This window comes from Linepithema humile, chromosome 5, assembly GCF_040581485.1.
Source record: "Linepithema humile isolate Giens D197 chromosome 5, Lhum_UNIL_v1.0, whole genome shotgun sequence".
Classification (NCBI taxonomy): Eukaryota; Metazoa; Arthropoda; class Insecta; order Hymenoptera; family Formicidae; genus Linepithema; species Linepithema humile.
In genome coordinates this window covers 23,493,376-23,520,133 of record NC_090132.1, presented here as the reverse complement: position 1 = coordinate 23,520,133, position 26,758 = coordinate 23,493,376, and the positions used below count along the sequence as shown (strand labels likewise).

Sequence of the window (26,758 nt, the reverse complement as noted above, 5' to 3'; positions counted from 1 at the left end):
TGTTAATGATTATGTTATTCGCAGGAAATACCAAGTCAGTGACGAAGGGATTTATTGGAAAGACTTGAGGGGTACAGCAAACACATTTAAAGACGTGTCCTGCAACACGAAGGGCGACACTAACCACAATGTATTCTGCGTCAGGGCGATATGCACGGAAGTTTCATTAACGACCCGTCCCTCAGGCTGTCAAGTGCCGAATTACTTGATAAATATTATACCGCCAGTTGTTTTTAACAATCAGCTACCCTTCGTAATCGATGTCAGTTTACCTAACATCAATTACGAAGTGAAGATCGAACCCGGGGAGAAAATAAACATGCACTCCTTCGATCACAACAGCAACGTGCAATTCATTTTTAAAGTGAGTGTGAAATTGTCATTTGAAAGATAATCAGTTATACGCAAGTTGTACTGCACTCTTTAATTACACACCGTCTCAATAATTTTATATAGATACACAACTATTTAGGCACGTCTTGGATGGGCGCGATCAAGCTGAATATGAATGTAGAACGAAAGTTCGTGCTGATGTCCGCAGATAACGAGTCGGACTTAACGAAGCCCTTCTTGCTGTGCCTGGAACTCTGCAAGATTCTCAGCTGGAACATCATCGTGCAGTCGCAGTATTGGATAATAAATAAGTCCGGTTTGCCGTTGTTTATTCAGGTGAGTCGCGTAACAGCTTGACTTCTCAATCGATAACAATGATTCACTAATACTTTTCTTTTTCCAGGATTACCAGTCTCACAGAATTTACGAGATGCCGGAGGAGGAGCTAATGGTGTTCTCACAAAAGAACAATAAGAAGAGCATGGTGCGATTAAGAGCTCATCAATCGGAATGGTCAACGCCGTTCGGGCTGGACGGGCTCACGTCGATGTCATTGATTATATGTCGGGACATCGAGCGCGGACGGAAGTATCAGATTCTAACGGAAATAGAGAGCTCCCGTTTGTCACCGATCTTCACCAAGATCATAACGTTCCTGCCGTACTTCTTTATAAGCAACAAAACCAAAAAGGCTCTAAGGTTCATGGAGGAAAACGAGGAGGCCGATCTTTGGAACGATCTCTTACCCACGCAGGAAATGTCGTTCTGGCCTGCCACCGAGTCCATGAAAATGAGAATAAAGTGGAGGAACAGTCAATTAGTCTCGCAGCATTTCGATATCACGCATGTGGGAAAAACTGTGCTGAGAATGGATAACGGGGTTAATATATTATTGATAGATTTTATATATATATGTCATTTATTTTGTGATTCAAGAATCTCAAAAATTTTATGATTCACAGTCGGCACTGTGCGTGGATATCGAAGGCGGCATAAATATGCCGTATCGCATAACGTTCCGAAGATACGTCAGCGGTGACGTACCCGTGAGAGTGGATAATATCTGCGACAAACTATTTCTGAAGCTGAACCAAGTCGGTTTGGGTCAAGTCGCTTTACTCAAACCGTTCCAGAGTCTGCTGTACACTTGGGACGATCCTACTCAGACCAGAGAATTAATCTGGAACGTTTACAATAACAGTGCGATCGGCTATAAAGCACAATTCGAAACGGTAGTATAAACACCTTTAGTCTTGTTATTAAGTATTCTAATTTTTGACAAATTCTGTAAATTTTGCACCTTTTACGAATTTAAATCGTTTTAAGAAAAACTTATTTCTCAGACTAATTTTCAGAATTAATTTTTTAATTTCAACTTTATAGTTAATTTTTGCGCGAGCTTATTACTTAGCATTTTCGTGTATTTCAGGATGGCTGTGGACACGAAAAAGTGTCTTTCATAACCGTTGAACGGCGCGACAGCGCGTCTCATTCTTCCCTCACCCCTAAATCGCTGGCGAACACAAAACCGTCGTGGTCAGAGGACACAAACGGAAGTGTCACTCCCCTACCTAGCGCGGAATCCGAAACGAAGACCGCGTTAGAAAATGTGCGACAGGACGAAACGGAGGTTTACTGGGTGAGTTATATGGAGGGCGAGCAACGTGTGCTGCTGTTCACGCAGCACGAGAGCGTGTACCTGAAAGCGAAAAGCATCATCGATCCCGAAGCGAGTAAGAGAGAGATGTTCCTGTCGATTGCGGCCATCGGAATCAGCGTTGTAAGTGAATGCGAAAAGTAAATCAGTAGTTATTGTTTTATCTGTAACAAACTAAAGACAGATTAACTTTTCCACAGGTCGTACAAGAATCTAGTCTCCACAATGTCAGACGTGAGTTACTGTACGCCAGTGTGATGGACTCCGCCGCACATTGGGAGCTTTCCTTCAGCAAACGATGGAGGAGCCTATCATTGGAATTGAGCGCCTGGTTGGAAAATAAGTACACGAATTCCGCGAAGGCAGCACAACTGGAAAATTTCATTGACGTACGATAATACAATTCTAATACAGTTTTTTAATTTATAATAGACAGTTATTTCATCTGCAAAATTCATTTTTTGGAAATAATACTGTCTATAGATTTTATTTTCAAAAATTTTAACAATTCTTTCCGAATGTTTTCCAGGTTGATTTCACGAAAATGCAGATGACGAAACCGTTCTTCGGCAAATTGCGAAGGACGTATTCGCCAGGTATCTGGTTGCACTGCAGGGAATCCGCGACGCTTTGCTACTTGCAGGGATACGTTCACAGGATACAGGTATGTGCTGTGTGCGAATGTAAAATTGTAATATATTTGCAATGACAATTTTTCTTGTCTCGCAGATTGATAATCAACTGAGCGAAGCCACTTTTCCAGTAATCTTATATCCCAGCCTGCAAAAGACTTTCGTGAATTACGCCGGAAGTCGCAGGTTGAAGCATTGCTTAGAATTCTCGTACCTGAAGCAACGAAAATTGAGGAACACCGTTTACAAGTGCGTATATGTAACTATATTGTCATTTATAAATTATGATAAATATCATAAAAAATAATTTTCAAACGATACTCTTCTAGAGGCATATGCGTTATTGCCAGAGAGCTAAACTTGAATCTGGAAGAGACGTTCCTTTGCTCCTTGTTCAACTTGATTCCTAAAACACCGGAAACCAAACACTCAATCGCCGCCAAACTCAGGCGAGACGTGTCCAATGTGCGCGTTCCTTCGGTTCAGAAGATGACTAATGTAATGTTATATGATACACAAACTAACCTAATTTGTACGCATTAATTTTAATCAATACGCGTGTATGCGATGCAGAATGCGGCCAGCAAGAGGAAAGACTTAATAGAGCAAATATACATTTCTCCGATGGTTCTGCGCTTGAAGTTGCTGGCTAACACGGATGGATCTAACACACGCAATTTCAATAATGTGCTCGATTATCACAATATTCTTCGATTTATCTTCGAATACGCGGAAAAGGGCATGTTCGAGAGGAACGTTGAATTCAGGTGAACGATTGCGGTTTGATGAAAATGATGAGTCCGCAATAGCGATCTGATTTATCTTCCTTTGCCGCTTAGATTGCCCAGCTATCGAAAGAATTTCATTACCGCCAACAATGAGGAATTCTTCTCGCGTCTCTCGCAGACTTATGTAGCGCAGATTATGGAGCAGGTTCATGTATTGGTACGCTTAACTACCGTCTTGGGAAACCAGTATGGCTACAACTTCAAATCACCGGGGAGCAGTTTTTGCGAGCCGGATTTGGTAAGCGCTCAAGTGGCCGTGAATGCACGAAGTATTCGTCGTTTCTACGCAGCGCGTTAATCACGATGATCTTGCAGTTATTGCTGTGCGGCGACGAATCTGCGGAGAGACTGGCGCATGAAATTACATGCGAGCTGGGCTACACTACGCCTGACGGCATGCAGGTCTCGATTTTAAACAGCAACGAAACTCACACGCTTCATTCCAAGGTAGGCACAAAAAATCGCCGAACAAGCGGACGTTCTTTAAGCCTTGAAAAGAAATTTGGATGTGTTTTAGCGAAACTTGCAAACACTTGTCATAAATTTTTAATTTTTTACATTATCCAGAGGATTAAACTTTTTATTTTAAATTATTAATTGAAAAGAAAAAAATATGATTTGATTTCTAGTATTGAAAATATCAGAAATCGTTGCCTAAGAGATTCTATCTATGCAAAACATAACGCATTTTCTACTTCGTTCTAGATGAAAGATATAAGTTATCAGAATCCGGATATACCGCCCTTAGCATTCTTAATTGATCACTCGTTCGCTGTGGAGATCGATTTGGAGACCTCCGGCTTGATCACTACGTCGACAAACAGTGAGTGGATAGATAGTCCTAACATATGAATCGATGTGAATGAGAGCGTATATAATCGTAGTGTAAACATCTGTTCTTTCGCTCGAACGTTGTCGTTTCACTTCTGGCTCGTCGGCTTACTACTAAATTTTTCAAAAAAAAATCGCAGGCGTTCACCGCGAAGAGTCGAGATATTTTTTCAAAACATTGGGAAAGAAGATATCCGTGTTGTTCAAGGCGGAAAGCTCTTGTTCGAAAACTCACTCGAAAGTAATAACAGACGTGATAAAAAGGTATTGAAATTAATGATATTGTTGTTTTTTTTTTCGCATACCGCTGGCGTTGATCTTAAGAGTGAGCCGTTTATTTTTGCAGAGCGCAAGAAGTAGGACATAATTTTGTATCCCGAGTGCGATTGCCGCGGTATATTAATCCACACTTCGTGAGTATCGTGAGATGCCGAATTAGGAATCTGTTCTCCGTGCTTCGTGTCGTTAACTATATCGTTATTTAAGGGCGTGGAACTGTTCTCAACGCACAAGGCGAAGGGAGCGTACTTATTGAACGCTATAAGCAAAGGTCACTGCGGCCAGAATGATTCTTATTGGGGACACGCCGCGCTGCACAACGATGGCAAATACATTACACTTGTGTCTTTGCAGTAAGTCTGACAGTAATTGCATAGATTGTTACACACCCATCTTTTATCGTCTTTTCTGAACTCTTTGATCAATTTAAGACTTCTGTTTCTTTACCGCAGTCACCTCTCAGCACCTTTCTCCTACTGCAGCCTTATATTAAAAGCGAAGAATTTTTTGCAAAAATTTGTTTATTTAAAGGAATTCGTATTTTTTTTTATACGATATTGAATAATATAGATTGGTAAATATGTTAATTTTTCCTTTTTTTATTATCTTGTATCAGAGAATGCATGTACCACATTCAGTTTATAAATATTCTGTTTCCAGTATAAATGGATGTCATAAAAAATTTAATCCAGATCAATCTATGTTCAAGATTTAGTTATTTATCGATCCAATGAAAAAAGAAATCTCTTCAGTATGTTTTACCAATCTATAATATCAAACTGATAAAATGACGTGCAAAAAAAGGCTAATATTATTCAACGTAATGTAAGAATAAAAATTTGACACGATTTTTCGCGCCTGACGTCATAATTTAATATAACTGCAGCAACGAAGTAGTAGCCTTAAAGGTGAAAGGTGGCTGGCTAGATCTAAGAAACCTTGTACAGTATAACGAATTATTCACAAGCACATGTATTTCTTTAATATCAACGGCGGGAGATCTTAAAAATAAAGTCATATTAATACTTGAATCTGGAATGCAAAAAGAAATGGATTCTTTCTTGCATTTTTAGCCGAATACATTATATCGAGAAAGGAAGCACGTGGGGATCGTGGAACGTGAAGTGGACTTTAGAAACGAATCAACTGCTATCGCCGCCGACTATTGCTAGAAACAAGCTTATTTTGCAAGTAACAGAGGTAATTATCTTGACACGTTCCAAGCACTAATTTAGCACAATTACTTTTGAAACATAACGAGCTGAGGCATTATTGTATTGCACAAATTTGTCGAAATTGCACGAGTTTTCTCGTTAAACGGATTCGAGGATCAACATTAGAATGCACGGCATTGAAGAAACCAATAAAGTATCTTGCAAAAATATCATTCAATCTTCCTCGTTACTTTTTCGCTTTAAGAATCAAGTGACGAGATGTTTTTCTCAAAATTGTGAGAAATAAAAATGTGTAATAAAAAAAAAATTAAAGACACTCTCTCAGGCATTCTAATGTTGATCGACAAAAAGATATCGAACTTGATTAAGAATTAATTCGCATTAAATGTTAAGCCGCAGAACGAGGAACAGACGCCGTCATCTATGGTGGATTGGTACGTGGAAAGCGAAGCCGCGGACATTCTGGAATGGCTGTGTCGCAAAATGAACAGCGCGATGATCCTGAACATGGAGAGCAGTATTTGTTCCAAATAAAAGATTCTTTCAAACACGCTAACGAGATCGTTGTAATAAAGAGAAATCAGAGAGCGAAGAACAGAGAGGATAAAAAGAAGATAAGTGTATCTATGTTTAGTTGGGCGTAATAAAAATCTGTACGGTGAACGCAAAAAAAAGAAAAAACCACGTCTTTCTCTCTAATGCCCTACACTTTTTTATTATTATCATTATCATTGTTAATCTTGTCAAAGTCAGATCGCATCTTCGTCTTGGATAAAGTACGTCTAGTTTATTTCATAATTTATTTACAAAAAGTCTTAGTAAATTACACTTACAGGCATCTCCACTCGAACTAAAGTAAATAATTTAAGAACTACATGTATTTAGATATCTATAGAATAGGATACTTTGGGGTCGGGGAGAAGCTGGGACCAGGGAAAGTGTTCTGTTTAACTTATACTCAATACGCTTCTAAATCGTATCTCCGCGAAGAAATCGATTTCGTTTTTTTTTTTTTTTCAACGGCTACATGTCGCGTGTGACAACTAAAAATCTCATTCCATCCCTCTTTAAGATTCACTCCTACGAAATGAGGAATTGTTACCAGTGGAAGGTGTGCGACGACGAGTTCGAGCGCGTCATTCAGTTTTTTTTTCCTTTTCCTCCTTTTTTTCCTTTTGCAACTGTTGCGTAGACGTATGTGAGAGTGGGATTTTACAATTAGGTAAATGTATGTATCGTAAGAATCGTCAAAATATGTGCAAGCTGACAATCGGTATTTGTTAGTTTTACAATAACGCATGCGCGCTTTGAAAAAGCATAAAATCTTGATTATAAATATATTCCCATTAGAATCGTTTAATGGCACGATCGAGCTTAAATTTAAAAATCCTCTTCTTTTTTTCATCTTTTTAATATATTCGTTTCTACATTATCGCCCAGAAACAGTTTCATGTGCTTCTGCAATGTCGATTTTTTTCCTTTATCTTCCGCCCTTTTCCTCCGCCGCTTCTTCGTCTTTTTCTTTCTTTTTTTTGTTATCACAACGGCGTTTTTTTAATTACGTTTATAAATATGTGTATTTATAAACGTAATAAACGTAACGAGAAGACTGCAGTTAGATTCACTCTACCCTTTAAATCTCTCTTTGAAAATAAAAGCCATTTAAAAAAAAAGGAAAAGAAAAGAAAAAAAGAAATTAGAATTCACAGAAATCTATCGATTGAAGTGTAATTCCTATAAAATTAGCAATGATCTGAGTAATTACTTAAATTAATTAGTTACTTAGCTCCACAAGCTTTGTGTTTTCTTCTTTTCACAGACACTATCCCCAACCCTTTTTCCACCAGCACCCCCATCCTTCGTACACACAGACGCACGCACACACACGCACATCCGCACATTTTTTTTCCCTCGTCTAATGTCATCTTTTACATTAATATACGCGCACACTCGGGCGGACTCGCCGAAGCGTATGCACGCATCGCAATCACGCCTATTACATACACGCTTCGCATGCACGTTTCTCATTCGTTCTCATTCACATATATATAGGCGACATATATCTGTCCTCTCTACTTTTTTTTTCTTTCTTCCTTTCTCCTCCTCTATGATTCCTTTCCTCTGTCTTGCTTCTCTCTCTTTCTCTCTCTTTTTTTCTCTCAGTCTCACATATAATACATACATACAACACATACATGCAACTCATTCAAGTCCCGCAAGCATGCATGAATGCTTCCTCGCATTTTCTTCTCGCTTTCGCACATGCTTTCTTTCTCTCGCTCTCTCTCTCTCTCGCTCTCTTTCTCTCTCTCTCTTTCTCTCTCCCTGCTCCTCTCTCTTCTCATTCAGCAGCTTTTATCACACGTCATATTATTTTTTTCTCTTCTAGCAATGTCTTTCTTCAGTTCTAGTTCTGCCTGTGCTTCTAAAGTCGAGACTTCTTGCGGTCCTACGACCGCAAACGTATATTTGCGCCACCGTAGCCGTAGCACAAAAATCGAATAAGATTCAATGGAAGTGTGTGTTATCTACAAAATATCTTAATTACTCGCTAATTACAGCACAAAACATGCAAATATAAAAATTTGCATTATATTATCGTTTAATATTTATATATAATCATCCGATATATCGTTTCACATCGCACCGTTAAGGTTCGCCAACATACTTCGTGGTATATATATTATTATGCAGTTGACCGTTGTCTCTTGAAAGTCCGTTTTTTTACTGCGTATATATGTGTGTGTGTGTATATACGTTGCGCTTGCACGCTAGTGTAATGTATATGTTGAGTGCACGCGTGTGTGTATGTGTGTGTATGTTCTCTATGTGTGTACGTGTATTTTGTGTGTGAGTGTGTGTGTGTATATGTGTGTGCTTTGGGGTATGGGATGTGTGCCTGTGTTGTTTAAAAGGATCCGTGTGTACGTGTGTTTCCTATGTGTATATATCTTTTTCTTTCATTAACTATGAAATATCTTACACTATCGATATTATTCCAATTCACGAAGGGGAAGGTATACCGATGAGCGGAGATCGCATCGGGTATACCTACACGCTAACACCGATAATTAACTTTCTTATTTTCTGTTTAATCGATATAAAACTACAATTGCGCTGCCATGGCTCTCATCAGCACTTTTGTTCCTTCACTCTCACGCGCTGTCTCTCGTCCCGCGCGCGTCTTTCTCTCTCTCTCTCTCTCTCTCTTTCTCTCTTTGTCCCCCAACCCTTCCCCCCCTTTGTCTCTCTGTCAAATATATCCCTCTCCCTCACTATCTCCCGCTTTCGCCCTTTCGCTTTTAATGCACTAACAGCCGTCCATACACAACGTATATACCAACGTCGTCGTCATCATCATTGTCGAGTGCGTCCTTACTCATCGTCGTCGGCACCGTATCATAAACGCGAGTCCGCAATCAAGTGTCTCAGACGACATAGAGTTACGTGCCCCTCGAACACTGGAACAACACACGCGCGACTATCGCGGCCACTTGCTGATCTAAGATCTGGCTCATCACCAAGGCGAGCAGACGGGACTCGTGCTGCAGGAGGAGCGTTCGGTTGTCCGGATGCCTGGCGAGGTTGAGCAGCGTACCAGCCGCGCGTCGTAGCATATCAAGGCTCGTACCCATCGACTCGGGATTGTCGCGCAGCGCCGCGAGACCGTGCTGATTCGCGACCCCGAGAGCGCTCGATTCCGCCTGCTCGATGAACGCGACGAGCAATGCGACGCACGGTGTCTGTAGAGCGATGGTGCGCGCCACGCCGCTGTCCGCAGCGGACAGGAAGTGCAGCAGATTCACGCCGAATTCGCGCAGCACTTGCTCTTCGCTGCGGCAGAGCAGCCTGGTCAGCACGGAGCATAATCTTTGTAATCGGGAGTAGGGTGGCGTCGCCACCACCAGGTCGACGTTGCACTCGGTCACGCATAACTTGCACAGCGCCTCGAGCGCGAGTCTCTGCGGCGACAGCGAAGAGTTCAGCCCGACGGTCGGGAACGGGTCCTGGCCGTGCGCTGCCGGGCACACGGCCCAGTGCAGAAGTCCGTCGAGCACGGGCCGCGAAATCTCCTCCGGGTGCTGGCTGAGGTCCATGTGGCCGGATATGTTCGCGGCCATCACGAGAACGTTCTCCCTTACGTGATGCAGAAAGTCCCACCACCATTCGCTCTCGCCCTGCAGACTGCTGCACGAGTCCGCGAAGTCCGCGTCCTCTTCGCGATCGTAATTGCGCGTCTTTTGCGCCCGCACCGGGTGCTCATGGTGCAGCAGCAGCAGCTTGCCGAGCAGACTGAGAAACGTGACGTTCTTCGCGAACTCCGCCTCGTTGCCGGGGATAAAGGTGAGATTCCTCAAGATCGTTGACAGGCACACGCAGCGACGGGCGAGATTGTCCTGCGTCTCCGTCACCAGATAGAGACTCGCTTCATCCCTCGAGTAGCTCTCGTCCTCGTAGTCGCTTATCCTCCGTCGCTTTAGCGTACCTGCCGGATCTTTTATGTTTAATCTTGGTCCCTCCTTGTCGTCCCTCGTCGTCCCCAGCTCGTGCTCTTCCGTCGCTTCCGTCTTGATCTCGGCCTTGTCTGCGGTGCTGTTGTCCACGTTGCTCGTCGTCGCTGGCGCCGAGTCGTTCAGTCCGTTCTGCGTCGGCAGTGAGTCCTCATCGTTCTTCGACACGTCGCTGCCGAAGTGCTCGTCCATATTATTGTTCGCTTTCGTCGTCTCACTGTCACAATCCTTCTTGAAGCCATCGTTCTTCTTCTCGAACAGTTCTCTCGTGAGATCGTTCATCTCCACGGGCTCCTTCTTGATCCTCGATAACACGTCACTCAGAGTCTTCGTCTTTTTCTTTTTGTCCAACTGTTGCTGTTGTTGTTTACGCTCGCCGCCCTCCTTGCCGGACTGCTTGTCGCCGAGCTCGCCTGACTTGTGAGTGAAATCCGGCGTCTCATTGGCACCGCTGACACTGTCTGCTTTGGCTTCCTCCTTCAAGTCCGTGCTGTCGACTTCCTTCTGCAGCAACGGCGGTTTTTCGTCCCTCAGCAAACGGGCGAAAGGCACCGAGCCTATTTCGGATTGAAAACACGTCGCGATGTATTTGGTCGCGTTCGCATCCACCTGCCAAGGCTCGGTCTCTGACTCGCACTCCTGATGATCCCAAGGTCTTCGGGTGTCCAGAACGAACAGATCGTCGTCCCGCGGAACAATCTTCACGGGGCGACCTCTCCTCGAGAGATACGTATAATTTGGTGTCGACAGCAATTTCATTCGATCTTCAGGATCGATGGGGCGCGTCACCGCGCCGAGATCTACCTCAGGACCATCCGCGGCCTGGCAATAGCGATCGTCATCGCTCACAGACGACTCAAACATGTCGGAGAGCGAACGCGAGAAATGTTCCAGCAGAACGTCCAGTAATCCGGGCAAGTGCGTTAAGCCGAAATAGCTTACCTGCAAGCAAACAATTCATAAATATTATATATCCTTCTATTAGATGAAATATTTTATATTTGATTTTCGCATTTTACAGTTAATTAAATTGTATTTCAAAATAATTGCAGCATGATTTATAAATAAGTTCTAAATGTATTTTATATGTAGTTTATTTTATTCTTCTGTGATAATTAAATTTTATTTTAAAATAATTGCAGCACAAAGGTTTTATAAATAAATTCTATACACTTTTTATTGCACATATATATATCTCTCTCTCTCATCTTTTAAATTTTGCATTTCTCTAGCTATTAGTTTTAACTTTAAGATAATTGAAACAGTGGAAAGGTGAATACTTACGGAAGAATCATCGTATAACAAAATGTTTAATACGTCGAGGGCCCAGCAACTTTCGGCAAGTTGGCCCGATCGCAAAGCCATCATAATGCGCCAAGCTTCTACTGGCGCCACGTCGGCGCGCGCCAGTTTTCGTCGCTTGTACAAAAGAGGCGTGATTGCTTCCACGCTGTCAGGAGGGAATGTCATTTCTCTCTTTGACGTCGGTTGCTGACTGATCATGGGATTCACGAGTTGATTCTGTACAAAGTGAAACTATGATATATCTCATTTCTTTTCATTTGATTATTATCTAAAAGAAAAAACACTTGCTGAGAATTAATGTTAAATCGCGATAAATGCTTGCGGGGATAAACAAATTATGCTAACAGAAGACTGAAAATATACCTGATGACTTCCGGGTGTTGGGTACAAAGGGGACGGTTGATTCGTATAGCGATGATCCCACGGCGGAGGCGCGTGCGCTATAGCGTTTAGCGATGGTTGAGACGGAGACCTGGTTGGCTGTTGGCTGCCCCATTGTTGACTATTAGTCATAGCGCCGACTGCCGGTGCAGCTGGGGCAGGCGTGACGACTTGGGCTCCTTGTTGTGGTTGCGGCTGTGGCGGTGGCTGCGACGGCGATTGCGTCTGCTGGCTCGGGTATTGAACCCTATTATTTCCACTATTACTATTGTACTGATTGGTTGTATTGGGCCATCCTGTAGAAAGAAATTTTTTTTTTTAATTTAAGCGAGATCAAAGTGCTTTAATTTTTGAGTTAAAGCATTTCTTAAGTTTAACCGAGACGTAATGTGCGATTTGTTGAAGGTCTCACCTGGATACGCAGGTCGTTGCTGATTATACTGAGGATACTGTTGGTCTTTGGCAAAGTCTGGATGACGTCTAGGTTGGGTGGGTCCTGGAGGAGGCGGTGGCATGTTTTTGTTGGCCGCCCCACCTCCGGCGTATATTTGAGTTCCACTGGGTGCTCCATATCCGGTCTGTGATGTATAACAGATATTTAGATTGCGTTAATCTCTTTTCGTTAATTCATTTCCTCCTCTTTGCGAACTGAACATTTTTTAAACTTTGGAAAATAACTCGAGCAATAGAAGATTAAATTAGAATTTCTCGTAAACAACGCAGCAAGTATAATTAACGATTATCAAGCGGATATTACTTGTTCCTGTCGATAGTAATCTTGCGGACACGAGTACGACGTCGCGGCTGGCGGTTGCGAGGGCGAGGAAGGCTGGCTGGTCGCCGTTTGCTGCTGCACAGTGGCCGGATGCGCTTGCGGCCCCGATGGATAGTTGTTGGTCCGCGCGACAGTCGGAGGCGTTGCCGTCGGATAACTAGCTGGACCTTGCTGACCGCTGGTGTATCTGTTGTACATGTCTTGTCCAGTGGCGTTGTTCGGCGGCATGTTACCACCAGGATATCCCCTGCACGCGACGAGTGAACATGTGAGTGTAGCAGCAATCGCGAAATGTGAGAAGCGTTCACGGTGGAGCGTTTCTTACCTGTCGACGTCTGGCACGTAAGGGGGATAATGCGATCTGGGCGAGTACGGTTGATTGAACTCCCCTTGCTGAGACAGCGCGTTTCCCTGTGGCCGAATGTACTGCTCCTGCGTATAGTTCTGATAGGAACCTGTGTTCTGGTAACTGCCCTGCTGTATTGCTGAAAACGCATAAGAAAAATCACACGTCTGTTATGATCATATATCTCTCGTCGAAATAGAGACTCTCGAAATCGACGCTAAACAAATCTGAATAAAAGATCATTGATAACGAGCGAGTCTGATATCGATATTTGTGTATTTCCAGACATACCCTGATGGGTGGCGGGTGCGCTACTCTGACTCGGCGGCCTCGGCGGCGGCGGTGTGTAATCTGTCGATGGACCGCCAGGTGTGCCGGTCGCGTAACTACTCTGATAGCTTCCATAGCCATCCATGGAAGTATTGCTCGATCCGGCAGCAGGAAAGGAGTCTTGAGAATTGGAAGAACCTGCAAAGAGCCGTTGTCAAGTTTGTAGAACGAGTCTCTTAATACGGAAAGAAGCTGCGTACAAAAATACAGTACGCGTATAAAATACAATCTTTACCCGGCGATGGTACAGAAGCAGTTCCCTTGGATCCCTTCTTCTTCGAGCCCGCTTCCACTTGATTGATGATGGGCTGCGGATCCACGCCGCCGCGATCGAAATGACACTCGAACGCCAGCAGATGCTTCGTGTAATGCTTGCGCAACGTGTAAGCAGCGCTACTGCTCGCGCCGATGCCCAAAAGACCGGCTATATCCTTCCATGTTTTGTTTTTCGTGACCTACAGGAGAAAATCACGCACGTGTTCTTCACTACGTTCGCGAACATGCGACTTCACGTCGAATCTCACACACAGACAAAAAATCTGGCACGTTCAAATTAAAAAAGAAAAACACAAAATATAATGCGAAAGGCATCGTCGGCGTTCTACAGCTCGACATATCGATTTCAAAAAGAAACAAATTAAAGGATATCGGTACGAATCGGCGAAGTCTCTAAACGCATGCAAATATATGAAAAAAAAAAAAAACAAAAAAAAAACAAAAAACGAGAGATATACAGAGTACAATCGGAACGAATTACCGTTATCGTTACATTTCGACATTAAAAGTTTATCTTCGCTGTGTGATTATTAGAATAATTCCATATAGCACCAAGGTTTGTAGATCAGGCTGTTTCCATATTCAACTGTTGACTACTTCAAGAAAAGATATGTTAAGCCTTTTTCTTTTCTTTTCTCACGACTTAGATAGAGAATATATAAGAAAGGGATAATACTAATAACAAAAATAGTATATAACTATATGTATATCATGCACAATTCAACATAGATGTAAAAAACAAAGCGTGTTCTGAGGTGTTTCAATGCGAATTGTTTGATTTGGAATTTTTGACTCTTAGATCTCGATGTAAATTTGATCAAAGATTTATCGCATGCTCGATACAAATCTTGGAAAGTACTTTCAAGTACTTTGAGCGATCCAGTACTGACATTGCCGAGCAATTGATGCAAGACACCTCAAAAAATGTACAGTTTTGCGTGTGGAGCAAGTATAAAGAATGCAAAAATACATAAAAACAATACAGAAACTATGTAAGACACCGAGGGCTAGATGGAACTACACTGCACCTTGCATACCTCCATGAAGCCCCCCCTATCCTTCACGTAGAGGTATAGCCGAAACAGATCGAGGGGGTTCTTGGAGATGGTGGGACAACTGGTGATCGGTGTTCTTCGTTCATCCATGAAGTTGACCAGTTTGTCCAGCCAGGTTCTCCGTTCCATCGAGTCATCCATTTCGTATAACTTTGCCAGACTATCTGGCTTCTGAAAGTGGCACAATAATTGCATTTTAGTATACCTTGCAAGATCACGGAGAGCGTTGTAAACATATAAACTTGATAAAATTATTTCGTGTGTTATTGATCTAATTACACTAGAACATAAAACAGTTATTATCCTCAAGTCGCGAACGAGACTCCGATAATTATCGAGCGCATGCACAGACACAATTTCCGACACTCGTTTATCCATTTTCCATTTTGATAAACGTTTCAACTGACACCACTTGTTAACGTATCCTTCGTTACCGTTAGTGAGTCGTGTATGTACCAGGTAAATTCATAAATCGTAACAGAAAGCATTAGTATCTTTTTTTTTTTAAGATTGCAACAGTTATTTTTTCTTCCAAACAAAAAGTACATTTAAATAATTCTTGTCTAATTAAAATAATATTAATTGGCAACTGAATGCGATGTAGCGATGCACATTATGCAACTTAATAATTAGACACATGCGATGATTATTAAGTAAAATATTCTATTATGCGGATAATGTAAATAAGAGGCAAAACTTGTAAAATATTGAGTGCATGAAATAAGCGTATCAGCTAATGTTTTCTCAATGAACTTGTTCACGTCATAGCATTGCCGAAAAAGTTTCCGTAACACTAAATAATCAAACTGCTTGTGCTAATTGCGGCTATCACATTTCTTTCACAGAAATAGTTCATTCGTTCTGCTATTACGTGATATATTCTGTCAAATAAAAATACGTTAGTAGCGATAAATGGCGTATTTTAAAATACTCTGCTAATTAGAGGAAAGGGAGATAATTATAGAAGAACGCAATAAATTAATATACGATATTAAAATAATGGTAAATTGGAATTCATGTCACTTTGATGAATACAGCGTTGTAATCTGCCAGATTAATATGATTATGCGTATGTGCCAAGCAAGAAAAGTTAGTAGGGTAAATATGTCTTAAGCGTACAAGTGCAAGGGGCTATTTTGACAATATAACAAATATTTGTAGTGAAAAAACAATAACCTTAGATCTGTACGGGTCTTGAGGCACATGACTGTTAAACACCTGTAAAATATTAAAATATTGAAGGTTCAAATAATTGCGTTTAACCTTGGAGACGTTGAAAGTCTTTTATGTGAGGTATTCAATTAACTATTAATTTAGTACGTCAGAATGTGCGCCACGTGTGAAACCGCATGCATGTGATATACGTACAGGACTAGCAGGAGTACGCGGCCAACTAGGACTGTTCATGTCAGAATACTCCTCGTGAATCGAATTAATGCTAGCAGCACCCGGAGACGGAACAGTACTCTGTGGTGTCGCGGGATGGCTGTGGTATCCTCCCATCATTTCCTTCCGCACTTTTGGCGTAAATGCTGGATCTTCACCAGAAGCTATTTATGAAATACATTTTATTAATATTATATTCGCACTTTCCAAAGCTTTGCGTCACTAAAACGAGCACAGATTCAAAAGTAACACCAACCAGCCGATGCGTTAGACAACGTTGACTGTTGCGAGCCTTCATCCAGAGACGTACCGTCTGGACCTGTTGTTATTACAGACGTCACAGTACCACTCGAAGTAGATATGACATTTATAGCTGATGTACCTACGCATAAAAACGCACACAACTTCGTTATTCATCTGAGCGGAAAAATAATAATTAAAAAAATGTACTCCGGATATATTCGCTCACCTGAAGCGGTCGTGGTTATACCGCTGTCGTTGGAAGTCTCAGCTGTGAGATCAGCGGAATTGTGGCTGGTTGGCGTCGGTGCCGACGCAGGATGCGAGTTTGGTGTGGTGCTCGGCGGCGGCATCGGGCTGCCCTCGTGATTCAGCGGCGGAGTGGCCGCCGGGGTGTGCAAGTGCGATACCGCCGAGCTGGTAGGCGGTGGTGGCTGATTGCTTATGTGATTGGGAGACGGCGGTGGCGGGCCCATAGAGCTCGCCGGCGGTCCCATATTACCGATAACGGGCACCCCCGGTGCGCCAGGCGGCACCATCGCGGTCGTGCCGCTGCCACCGTAAACCTGCGGCGGTCCTGGACTCGGCGGCATTCCCGGCGGTACACTGTTGAAGCCCATTTTATGCTGGGGAAAAACAAAAAAAAAACAATGGAAATTATTCATCGACGATCGACGTTGATGTATCGTCGTATTATCGACCGAGATCGTTTATTACCGTGTACGGCGGGTATTGTACCATATTGTTGGGTCTGTTGGGAGGTTGATACTGATTATTGGGCGGTGGTTGTGAGTTTGCGGGCGTCGGATACCCCTGCGGAAACTGCATGTGAGGACGCGGCGGTGGATAGGTGGACTGCGCGTGATAACCCCCAGGCTGACCCGCAGCCGTCCCACCAGCTGCATAGCCCATCCCACCACCCATTGGGCTGATTCCACCGAGAGCCGTCGAACCAGGTCCCGGTTGCACTACGCCAGGACCGGTGCTGTTCATTTTGTAACTGTGCATGTGCGGTGAAGGACCCAATGGCTGCTGGTATGCTCCTGTGACCAATTATTATTTTTATGATTATTATCGTCTTTGACACAGAAGTTGCGGTAAAGATGGATAAATTTCACAAGAACGAGTGAAAGAGAGAAGTGAAAATTGAACCTTGAGTGGTCATAGGAGAGTGACTCATGCGTGGTGCTGGCCCACTACCATCCGACTGACTACTCGACGGACGTGGAGGCATCTGAACGTTTTGTTGGCCTGCACATTCAAGAATACATTTTCAAATAGACGCACTGATATCGATGTAGAAAGAGAAAGAGAAAGATGACGATAGATGAACTCTTACATAACGCTCATGCTACAATATCACTATTAAGAACACCAATGTAATTTACTTAGACACATTAAACGTGATATGCAGGACATCTCAGATGTGTTTGTTACTTCTTTCTTTGCATATTTTTTTTTTCTTTTTTTTTCAAGACTGTTTCTCTTTACAAATTAATTTAAGATTTATCATAGAATTTGTGGTTAAGATAATATTTTTGCAATTTTGAGATATCCTGCATAATACAATCCGCGATTATGACTTTTACTACTAAATACAAATGCAAGTGAAAAGAGAGACAGACGTAAAAAAGACCGACCAACAGCAGGGGACATCGAGCGAGAACCTGTGGATCCTGTAGGTGACGGGGTGGGTCTCATCCCCTGAGAATTTGGTGTCCCTGGGCAAGCTGGTCCGTTCGAACTGTCATTACTATTCTGTCCTGATAATTCCTGCAATAGAAATAAGATTTGTGCAATAAGTATGACAATTTCTTTCGTTCCTTGGAAGCATAAAAAAAAATGAATCATACAATTGGTTATATAAATAGGGAAGTATGCTTATTTTTTACTCAAAAAAAATTTCACTATTGAATAAGCATATTATACATCATTAATGCATCCGAATGTGTATTGTAGTAGTCGAACGTGGCAAACCATGTTTTTTATGACAATAAACAGATTGAATGTGTGCGCGATAAATTTAAACAGCTGATAAGGATATAAATTTTGGAAGAGTATGACAGCATTGTGCTTACATCTTACAAACGCGACTTTTGCGCAATTATTCCGAATTGATACATCGTGCAGTTAGTGTACGAATATCATCCGTAGTGATTCAAAGTAGGTCAACGCTACGGCAAATGTTTGCTTTGAAATTATCACAAAAATTCAAACACTGTTACGGCGTACACAAGAGACACTCTTAACATAAACAGTTCGCAATTACGATCCGCACGGGACACACAGATCGGAGTTCGGTGAGAAATATTATCGAGAAATCCACGAGAATCACTCGAGCCTTTCGATCCCGCGTTCGTGAAACGGGACACACTCTCACGATGAGCGTGGACACGCGTGAGTCCGCTTCGTGTTCATTGTTACACACTGACTGCTGCTGCTGCAGCAGCAGCGGTAACAGCGACTCGGTCAGCGCGATTCGCGCCGCCTTCGTGGCCACGACGAACGCGATGCGTCGATTCGCGAACGGGTGTGCTGACTCTCCACGTTCTGCGCTGGGGAACGGCGAATAATCGCGTGTTCCTCGTCTTAAAAATCAATCGACGCCGATACGACGGGCGTTCGGAGCGGCGCGAAGCGAAGCGAGGTTGCCAGCGGTGGCGATGTCGCCCATATTATTGGAGTCCGTCGCGCGCGCGGCGGTTAATATCGCACAAAAACGTTCTTGTCACACTATTCCGTGTGCTGCGAGCGATGGTAGGCGTAACGTCGCGCTCGTGATCGCCGTCGTCGTCCCCGTCGTCGTTGCCGTTGTCGTCGCAACGATGGCACGCGGCGTCGTTCTCGGCCACAGTTCACGTAGCACACAACACCGTGTATATCCCCGGTCGAAATCGCGTATGCATGTGCCCGCGTGTATACGCACTTCGTACGGATCGTCCGTCACAACGAGCATCGCAACGAGCGGCTGCTGCGTGTGTGTGAATACGCGCGCGAGTATGCGTTCGCTTATTCCTCCTCTATGTATGTGTGCGTTGCGGAGGAGGGATAGGGGGAAGGGGAAAGAGAGTGGAACAGAGACGAGGATAGATATAGCACTCGAGAGAAGGGAGAGAGAGAGAGAGAGAGAGAGAGGGAGAGAGATACACAAGGGTAGGGATAGAGTGAGAAGAGAGAGATGGGGTTAGGATCGGAGAGAGGGAGATGGAGATAGAGAAAGAGGCAAGGTGAGGCGGAGAGAGCGGAGCGAGGCCGAGAGGAACGAAAGAAAATTCAGGAACATCATTACACCTACCAAGCCGCGTATAGTTGGTCCGTGCGGATGGCGATTAAACACTTCCTCGGGCGTACGAGCGAACGTACGGTACATAGGCCGTCCGGCACAAGGACTCTCGGCATGACGCGGCGAGAGATCGAAGGAGAGGCGTTACCCGGCTCTCCGCTTAAAGCACGACGAGTAGCAACCGGACATAGAGCGAGCGAGCGTGCGAGAGAGAGAGAGAGAGAGAAAGAGAGAGGGAGAGAGAGAGAGAGAAAGAGAGAAGAAGAGAAGCGGAAACGTAGTTGTTTCGTTAGTTGAGTTTTCACATGTTTGCCGAGCTACGACGCGGAGTAATGCACGCGAAAAGAGGGCGAGGAGCGAGCGAAATTTTCTCTCGGAGTATCTCAGGAGGCGCCGCGAGCAAGAATTATCAGATCAGTGCTGCTGGCGTACCAGTTAAACGCGAGCATTATATTCCTCGTAACATCGGCCGTGTTGTCGTATGCCGGACGCTCTATTCCGCCGCCAACGTCGCCGTCGCCGCCGTCGTTGTTGCTGTCGCTCCGCCGTCGCACGCGTGCCACCTCGCTCTCCTCGAGCGTCGCATGTTGTGTCAATAAGTCTGCCAAAGAGCTCCGTGTCACGGGACGAGGCTGGTGCAACTTCGGAGGGGCACGTAGGGATTACGTAGTATAATATCGCGCGCGTCGTCGTCGCTGTCCTCGTGTTCGTACGTGCGTGTCTGCCTGCCCGCCTGCGTGATCGCCTGTCTGCTTGCTTGCCTGCTGCGTGCGTGCGTGCGTGCGCGCGCGCGCGTTTACACGCGTCAAGCAGGTTATAGTCCGTGTTCGGGGTCGAAAATGAGTAGTATAACGTTCGCGTTATGACAACGAGACGTCGCGTTCAGCGAAAAATTATTCCTTTTATCGGGGTCGCTCGTCGTTGTGACTTCGGTTTACAGATTTCGCGTCTAGCTGGCTGCTTGGCTGGCTCCGTTGCTTGTTGGAGGGCGTTCTTTCGTGGCGCGGCAAGCGTCGGTTCGGCGTCGCTCGGTCGTTTTCGCCGAGCCTCGACCGTATGCCAGCGAATCGTTCCCAAAAGCCTGCTGACTCTCTGTCTCGGGAACTCTATCGAAGCCGATATTCTCATAGCTAGATTATGTTGAAATATTATTCTGTCGCATAGGTTGAGTTTCGATGAAAAATAAAAAAACCCTAAACCTTCTTTTGTGTCTGCGTCTTCTTTTACGCGATGTTTACCCTTGAATCTAGTTTCAAGATCGTAAATGTCTAGCAGCATGAAGTTGACTTCATCGTTCCGAATCCATTGCGATTCATCGAACGTACACACACACGCAGATCGTCTGTGTCGCATGTTTCAGTTCGTACTCACACACATATGCGACGTTCGCGGCGCGGTAAGCGGTCGGCGAGCGTCGTGGCTACTTCGGCACTTTTCGATCGGCGAATTCATGTGCCCCAGTAAAACCTAGGCACTGAGACTCTATACGATTTCGCCGTGTTCTACACAAAATAAACGTTGCTCATATTCCAATAAATCTTTCTAAAAAAATATACAATGCCATTTAAACTGGAGTATCAATAAAGATTCACATATGCATATAAATAAAATGCAGCGAATCTAAAAGCTAATAATAAAGGTAAAAATGTTGACATAATCGTTACGTTTGAGGTTGTAAACATTATTATTCAGCGCTTATTTAACTCAGAAATTAAAAAAATCGCAAGTTTTATATAAAATGGACAATATTTAGATATTTCGCGTTAAATCAATCAATGTGGGAGACAAATGTTTGTCTTTATATAGAGAGAATTCATCAACTTTACTTTTTTATAACCTAAAATATTTATAACCTAAAAATTGAAAGTTATTGCTCCGTTTTTAATGCGTTTCAGGTGATCCCGAATAGTCTCACGGTAAGATTAAATGCAATCACTAATCGCAAGTATTCTTGGCTCATCTTTTAACATCTGCCTTTCGAGCTTTAATTCGTAATATTTGTTATTTGCAGTTTAATTGATCCAAACTAGCATGAATCGAAAACGCTGTTTGATTCATACAACAATCTATTGTCAGCGAAGTCGCGGCGTCCACGAACGTGTTTACGTTATCGGATGACTGAAGTTTAATCCGTTCGATACACGCGCTGAACTTGAGCGATACGCGACGTGAGTGTGTTAGAGAGGTCCGATCGGTATCTCTCTCGGGCCAGTCAAACACAGCACGGAGATGTGCGTGAATGAAAACGTAAATAACATGGGCGCGCGAACCGCACGTATTTACCCATGTTCTCGAGAGAGTGCAAGATCGCGCGGATTACATAATATTATTTTTATCTGCCGGCAATGTTATTATCCCGCCGATTGCGACAATAAATGGAGTCCGAGGTTCATTCAACTCCGGAATCTATCAGGAGAGAAAGAGAGAGAGAAGAGAAAGTGTGTAGCGAAGAGCCAATTATCGTATGCGATAAATTTGCCGATTCCAGTTTGAGATTCTTATCTTTATTCCGTGACGTGTAAAAGATTCTTCTTTTATTTATGACAGGAAATTGAACCCAGGCCGAGATAACAACGGCATCGATACGCGGTATCGTTCGCGGGACGAGATCACCTGTAGCAGACTAAATACCATGTGTTCCCATCAGACGTGTTTACATTGGACCGTCTGCTACTATTCGTTTACGATTACTTAGTTCCGTGTAGCCGCGTGCGCCTCCACGTACTCGCAGGTCGTTCTCTCGCTGCCGATACATCGACGTTTATTGACCGTATACCGTATACCGCGTGACCGTACGTAAAGTCCCTTTTTACCGTTCATAGTTCGTTTGTACTATCGCGAGAATCTATGCGAATATTTCTCGCTATTACTTCCTCAAGAGCCTACAATTTAACGCTCCGCCCTTTTCTAATTCCAGCAATTTCGTAATTCGAAAATGAGAGAAAGAAAATCGTGCAATTTTTCCGTTATACGATCGTAATTCAAACTCCAAATTTTCCATTCTTGAAAAATATATGTAATAACTTTATTCTCATCCCAGTTTACCTAATAAAGAACAAAATTGTGATTAAAAATTGACGACTTTCGTGAAATTTGTAAAAAACTTTCCAGCATTTGATATTTTACAAATTAATGTCAAAATTAATTGCGAAACAGATTGTTCCCCTTGCGGCTTCCTTATTATTTTGCAACGCAGTAAATCAACGTGAGAGAGCATAGAATAACATGGCGGGTTTCGCCGTGCAACGGCACCGAGAGCGCATGTACTCCGCGAACGATTCGTGCGGTTAACTTAAAGATCGCGAGCATTGCCGCCGTCGGTGGCCGAGCCAACGTGCCCGACGGTATCCTATTCCCCTTGGGCATGGCGCATCTCGCGGGACATTATCTCGAGTAGGAGAGTATCTCGAGGTGGAGAGAAGCTGGGACCCGCTCGATGCCGCAACGACGGCGTCCGGAAGCTCCGGAGTACGGGCGTGGTAAATCCTGCAAATAATCCCGGCGTCGCGCCGCGAGCTCCTCGCGTTCATATCCGGATCCATGTTCTTTCGTTCGTACGTTCCGTGGAAAATTCACGTAGCAGTACATTTCGATTGCGTTTCGACGCCTCGAAGCCGCGCCGTGGGAGCGCAAGAAGTTCGATAGCGTGTCGCAGAGTGACAGTCGCATGATCCGGCGAACCGAATATAGCCGAGCGCGACACAAAACGTCACGTCGTGCACCGAGAGAGTGGGGTTTACCGCCGCCGCCGCCGCCGCCGCCGCTGCCGCCGCTGCCGCCGCCGCCGCCGCCGCCGCCGCCGCCGCCGCCGCCGTCGTCGTCGCCGTCGACCAATTGCGCCCGCGCTCGCATCGCACCCGCTTTGCCGTTGCGTTATCCGTGTTGCCTGCTCGGTTCTTTCGCTCACCCGCCCATGTAAACGCGACGAAGTGGGGGAGAACCCAGGGGACGGGGGGACGGGAGCGAGAACGGAGGGGAAACACGGCGGGGAGGTTGCTAATATCTGGGGCTCCGGCGGCCGCGCAACTCGCGCCCTAATCGAACTCTACGAGTCGCGTACTCTCCATCCCCACCGTCGTGTTCTCTTCCTCCCCTCACGCTCTTCCACTCCTTGTTCATCCTCCCCCTTCCTCCTCCCGCCACCTCCTCGGTCTCCTGATCTTCGCGCTCCACGCGAGGGGCCTCCCTTTCGCTCACTCTCGCTTGCTCTTTTCATCAGGAAAGTACTTGACCGAGTACTAAGACCATGTCGAAGACCAAATAGTATGTCGCAAGACGGAGAACTCGCCTTCCGGGCTATTCCCGAAGTCGCGTCGACGATCGACGCCGGTCCTGTTGCCGTAACGCCGCCAGAGGGGATTGGCGCCGTCGTTGGATAGACGATGGTTTCGCGCACACACACATATATGTACACACATACACACGCATACACACCCACACGCATGCAGTATTAAATATTTTGACAAAATTTCACCGGTATCGATACATTGAACCGCGTGGCTTCCGCAACAAAACAGTAGAACGAATTCAAATCGCACATGAATTCTCTACGATAATGGCGTTCTTGTCACACAGGGGATTATGCAATCGTCAGCAAAAACTTGTTTGCCACGTTCCCGGTACGCGTGTTTGCTTGAGTTTTGTGAAAAAGACATTTCGAACGCGATATTATTGTTATACTTTAGCTCTTTAGCAACGAAATAAAATTAAGCATTATATGCAAAAACTTACCCCAGAGTCAATCCCTTGAGTATTTGGTGTTGTAGCTCGCTGTTGCAGATTGTGAAAAGCCTAAAAAGAAATGTAACGTTATAAATAATCTATCTTTACATTGGAGAAATATCGCAAGCATATCCTTAAACCATATTTTTATCGTGCTCCAATTTTAAAATAATATTCTTATAAATATTAACAGATTCCATTGCTTGTGTAACATGTATTAATCTTTCTGGAGTTTTCAAATAATTCTAACAAAACAGATTATACGAAATTCTATCTATTATATTGTAAATTTGTCAAACAAAAAACAAAAATAAAAGATGGATTTATATATTGAGTGCAACACTTGAACTGTTCATTCATTCACATGCAAACTTTCATAAGCAATTTATATACTGTTAGCATGTAATCATATTACAATTTATATCAAATATCCTCCATCAACATTATCAGATTTCAAACAAATATTCATCCCTTGTTATTGGTTTAATTGTTAAGTCGAATTTATTTGCAAAAACAATCTATGTCAGAATTCTTATTCTCTCTAAAAAAAAAGCTCTATTTTCCACAAAGATTTGCACGTGAATACTATACATAGATCTTAAAAATATTTATATTACAATAATAATTCTTGTGACATAAATAAATAGATAATTATTCCTGATATACTTCAATGACGTTAAAGATTATTAATAACTGGTAATTGTTTTATTATATATTCACCTGAGATTGGCTGGTGGCCTGTGGTTGTGGTGATGCAGCAGGTGGTGGAGCTGGAGACTGAGACAAAGCACGCTGCGGTGATTGACCCGATGGAGTGACCTGATTACTTGGCGGTGGAGGTGGATTCGGTGGACCACCTTGATTCCACCCCCTTTGTTCTGTGTATAAGCTTGAGGGATGATTGGTTTGCGTCGTATAAGAGTTTAGCTAGAAAGATAGAAAAAACATCTCGTAAAAACATCTGGTGACTTTGATTTTCTCTAATATTATTACACGAGTGTAAGATTAAAGTCAGCTATTAAAGATAAATCTGTTTACCTGATGATGACTATAAGGTGCGTGAGGTCTCGTAGGAGAAGAATACCGTTGGGTATATTGTTGATATTGCATGGGAGTTGGAGAACTTTGTCCTCCTGGCCCTGTGTGTAATCTCGGCGAACCCTGATATATGGAAAATATGGAAAACATTAGAATTGTACATGGATTTTGATCTTCAATAAAGCCTAATATTGACAAGAGACCACAGCTATAAAGACTCGTAACGATAAAGACATCTACTACAATGTTACGCTTGATTATGAAGCCTGTTAACTTACCGTTTGTGGAGGTCGCTGGCTAGGTTGTGGATAAACAGGAGGTACAACCGGTGGCCTTTGAATAGGCCACGGCTGTTGATACTCGGGTCCCATACCGGGATAATTGCCATGAAACCGATGCACCGGTGTAGACGCCTGCAGCAGCTGATTCAGCGTAGGTGTCGGACCAGTAGTCTGGGATATACTCTGTCCAGATAGAAACCTCGGCTGGCCAGAGAAGTTGCCAGGATTGGCGCCGACGTACGCTAGACGCGATTCCGTGATCTTGGATGTGGAGTAGTGTTCCTCCATCTCGGCGGTTCGGTGCACCCGCTCGCTCTCATGCATCAAGTGTTTACCATGGTAATCCAGCTGCTTGCCGGGAAAGTCCGCATGCTTGGCCACGTACTCCGGTAACTGTTTGCCGGGCGGATAATCGGCGAGCGGTTTGCCCGCGGCGAACTCGCCGGATTTGTTGTTGCTGTACTCGTCTGAGTAGTCGCGTATCACGTTTGGCGCGAACGGATGGCCCGGGTGGCCGGGATGGCCGGGCGCGTCATGCGCCTCTTGCTTGCCGACGGGCTCCTGGGGCGCCTGGCCGGCCTCGCGCGGCGATTTTACCTCACCGGCAGCAGTGTGTCCGCCAATGTCCTCGCGGTATTGACTCATCTCGTAGCCCGTCGTGTCCCCGCCGCGATTCACATATTTAAGCAGCTGGGCCGCGCCCCGGGACACTTTATCGTCCGGCTCAGGATCCAGCTGCTGCTTCGCACTAGCACTCGCACTATTCCCACCGACTTGCGTACGCTTCTGTGCGCATTTCACGGACTCGTTCAGCTTCACATCGTTTTGTTGGCTCTCGGCTTGCGTCGCAGCCATGTTCTTCTCTCCTCACGGAGCCATCGTCGTTTTCGTAAACTGGCCAATCGCGGGACCTCGTGCGCGCCTCGCTAAGGGGCCAAGTACTACGTACTCGAAATCGAAATACCGATTAGTCGAACGGCTTGCGTCGCGGCTAACACCTTCCGGCACATCCTCGATCGGGTGTGCGTGGACTAAGCGGCGCGCTAGGAAAAATCACTTCCTGGCGTTTTCAAAGTAGAAGGAACCAAAAAAAACTCATATGCGAACGTCAAAAGCAGCGTCGCATGTATTACG

General features: G+C 44.3%; 2 protein-coding genes and 1 long non-coding RNA gene across 10 annotated transcripts in view; 2 read left to right on the top strand and 1 right to left on the bottom strand.

The window, feature by feature from the left end:
• The window catches only part of LOC105670284 (intermembrane lipid transfer protein VPS13A), a 16,667-nt gene extending 9,897 nt beyond the window's left edge, over positions 1-6,770 (top strand). The window contains exons 34-51 of one of the 2 annotated variants that reach the window (XM_012363707.2): positions 25-364; positions 457-669; positions 737-1,213; positions 1,296-1,565; positions 1,763-2,113; positions 2,191-2,379; positions 2,520-2,654; positions 2,720-2,871; positions 2,952-3,120; positions 3,196-3,389; positions 3,462-3,648; positions 3,726-3,857; positions 4,116-4,233; positions 4,382-4,505; positions 4,588-4,654; positions 4,728-4,873; positions 5,594-5,720; positions 6,095-6,770. In XM_012363707.2, the coding sequence (XP_012219130.2) occupies positions 25-364; positions 457-669; positions 737-1,213; positions 1,296-1,565; positions 1,763-2,113; positions 2,191-2,379; positions 2,520-2,654; positions 2,720-2,871; positions 2,952-3,120; positions 3,196-3,389; positions 3,462-3,648; positions 3,726-3,857; positions 4,116-4,233; positions 4,382-4,505; positions 4,588-4,654; positions 4,728-4,873; positions 5,594-5,720; positions 6,095-6,229 (3,526 nt within the window). In that variant the 3' untranslated portion in view covers positions 6,230-6,770. Of the gene's footprint in view, positions 1-24; positions 365-456; positions 670-736; positions 1,214-1,295; positions 1,566-1,762; positions 2,114-2,190; positions 2,380-2,519; positions 2,655-2,719; positions 2,872-2,951; positions 3,121-3,195; positions 3,390-3,461; positions 3,649-3,725; positions 3,858-4,115; positions 4,234-4,381; positions 4,506-4,587; positions 4,655-4,727; positions 4,874-5,593; positions 5,721-6,088 lie in introns of both variants that reach the window. The other variant, XM_012363706.2, reaches the window with a different exon arrangement.
• On the bottom strand, positions 6,663-26,758 carry osa (trithorax group protein osa). Of its 7 annotated transcripts, none has more exons than XM_067354837.1 (20): positions 25,622-26,758; positions 25,344-25,466; positions 25,026-25,232; positions 24,315-24,374; positions 17,926-18,073; positions 17,453-17,551; positions 17,018-17,343; positions 16,530-16,926; positions 16,317-16,442; positions 16,043-16,224; positions 15,851-15,892; positions 14,648-14,845; positions 13,579-13,798; positions 13,305-13,481; positions 12,993-13,152; positions 12,650-12,914; positions 12,305-12,470; positions 11,875-12,188; positions 11,491-11,727; positions 6,663-11,148 (listed from the first exon to the last, which is right to left on the bottom strand). In XM_067354837.1, exons 1-20 carry the CDS (start codon positions 26,477-26,479, stop codon positions 9,139-9,141), a joined length of 6,315 nt encoding a protein of 2,104 aa, XP_067210938.1. In that variant the 5' UTR covers positions 26,480-26,758; the 3' UTR covers positions 6,663-9,138. The 7 variants fall into 7 exon arrangements, with proteins under 7 accessions (XP_067210938.1, XP_067210939.1, XP_012219131.1 ...); XM_067354838.1 differs by having other exon boundaries at positions 14,657-14,845; XM_012363708.2 differs by having other exon boundaries at positions 17,941-18,073; positions 25,622-26,757.
• On the top strand, positions 21,034-23,517 carry LOC105670287 (uncharacterized). The gene is made up of 3 exons (XR_001100408.2): positions 21,034-21,222; positions 21,479-21,499; positions 21,595-23,517. It is a non-coding gene; the product is annotated as an uncharacterized lncRNA (long non-coding RNA).

What these genes read in the sequence shown, in the direction of transcription:
- osa (XM_067354837.1), bottom strand. Translation starts at nt 26,479, where the DNA reads ATGGCTGCGACGCAAGCCGAGAGCCAACAAAACGATGTGAAGCTGAAC. An exon ending in CACCTTATAGTCATCATCAG is followed by an intron (nt 25,233 to 25,343) that starts GTAAACAGATTT and finishes CTATCTTTCTAG; the next exon opens with CTAAACTCTTATACGACGCA. An exon ending in CTCAAGGGATTGACTCTGGG is followed by an intron (nt 18,074 to 24,314) that starts GTAAGTTTTTGC and finishes TTTCTATTGCAG; the next exon opens with GAATTATCAGGACAGAATAG.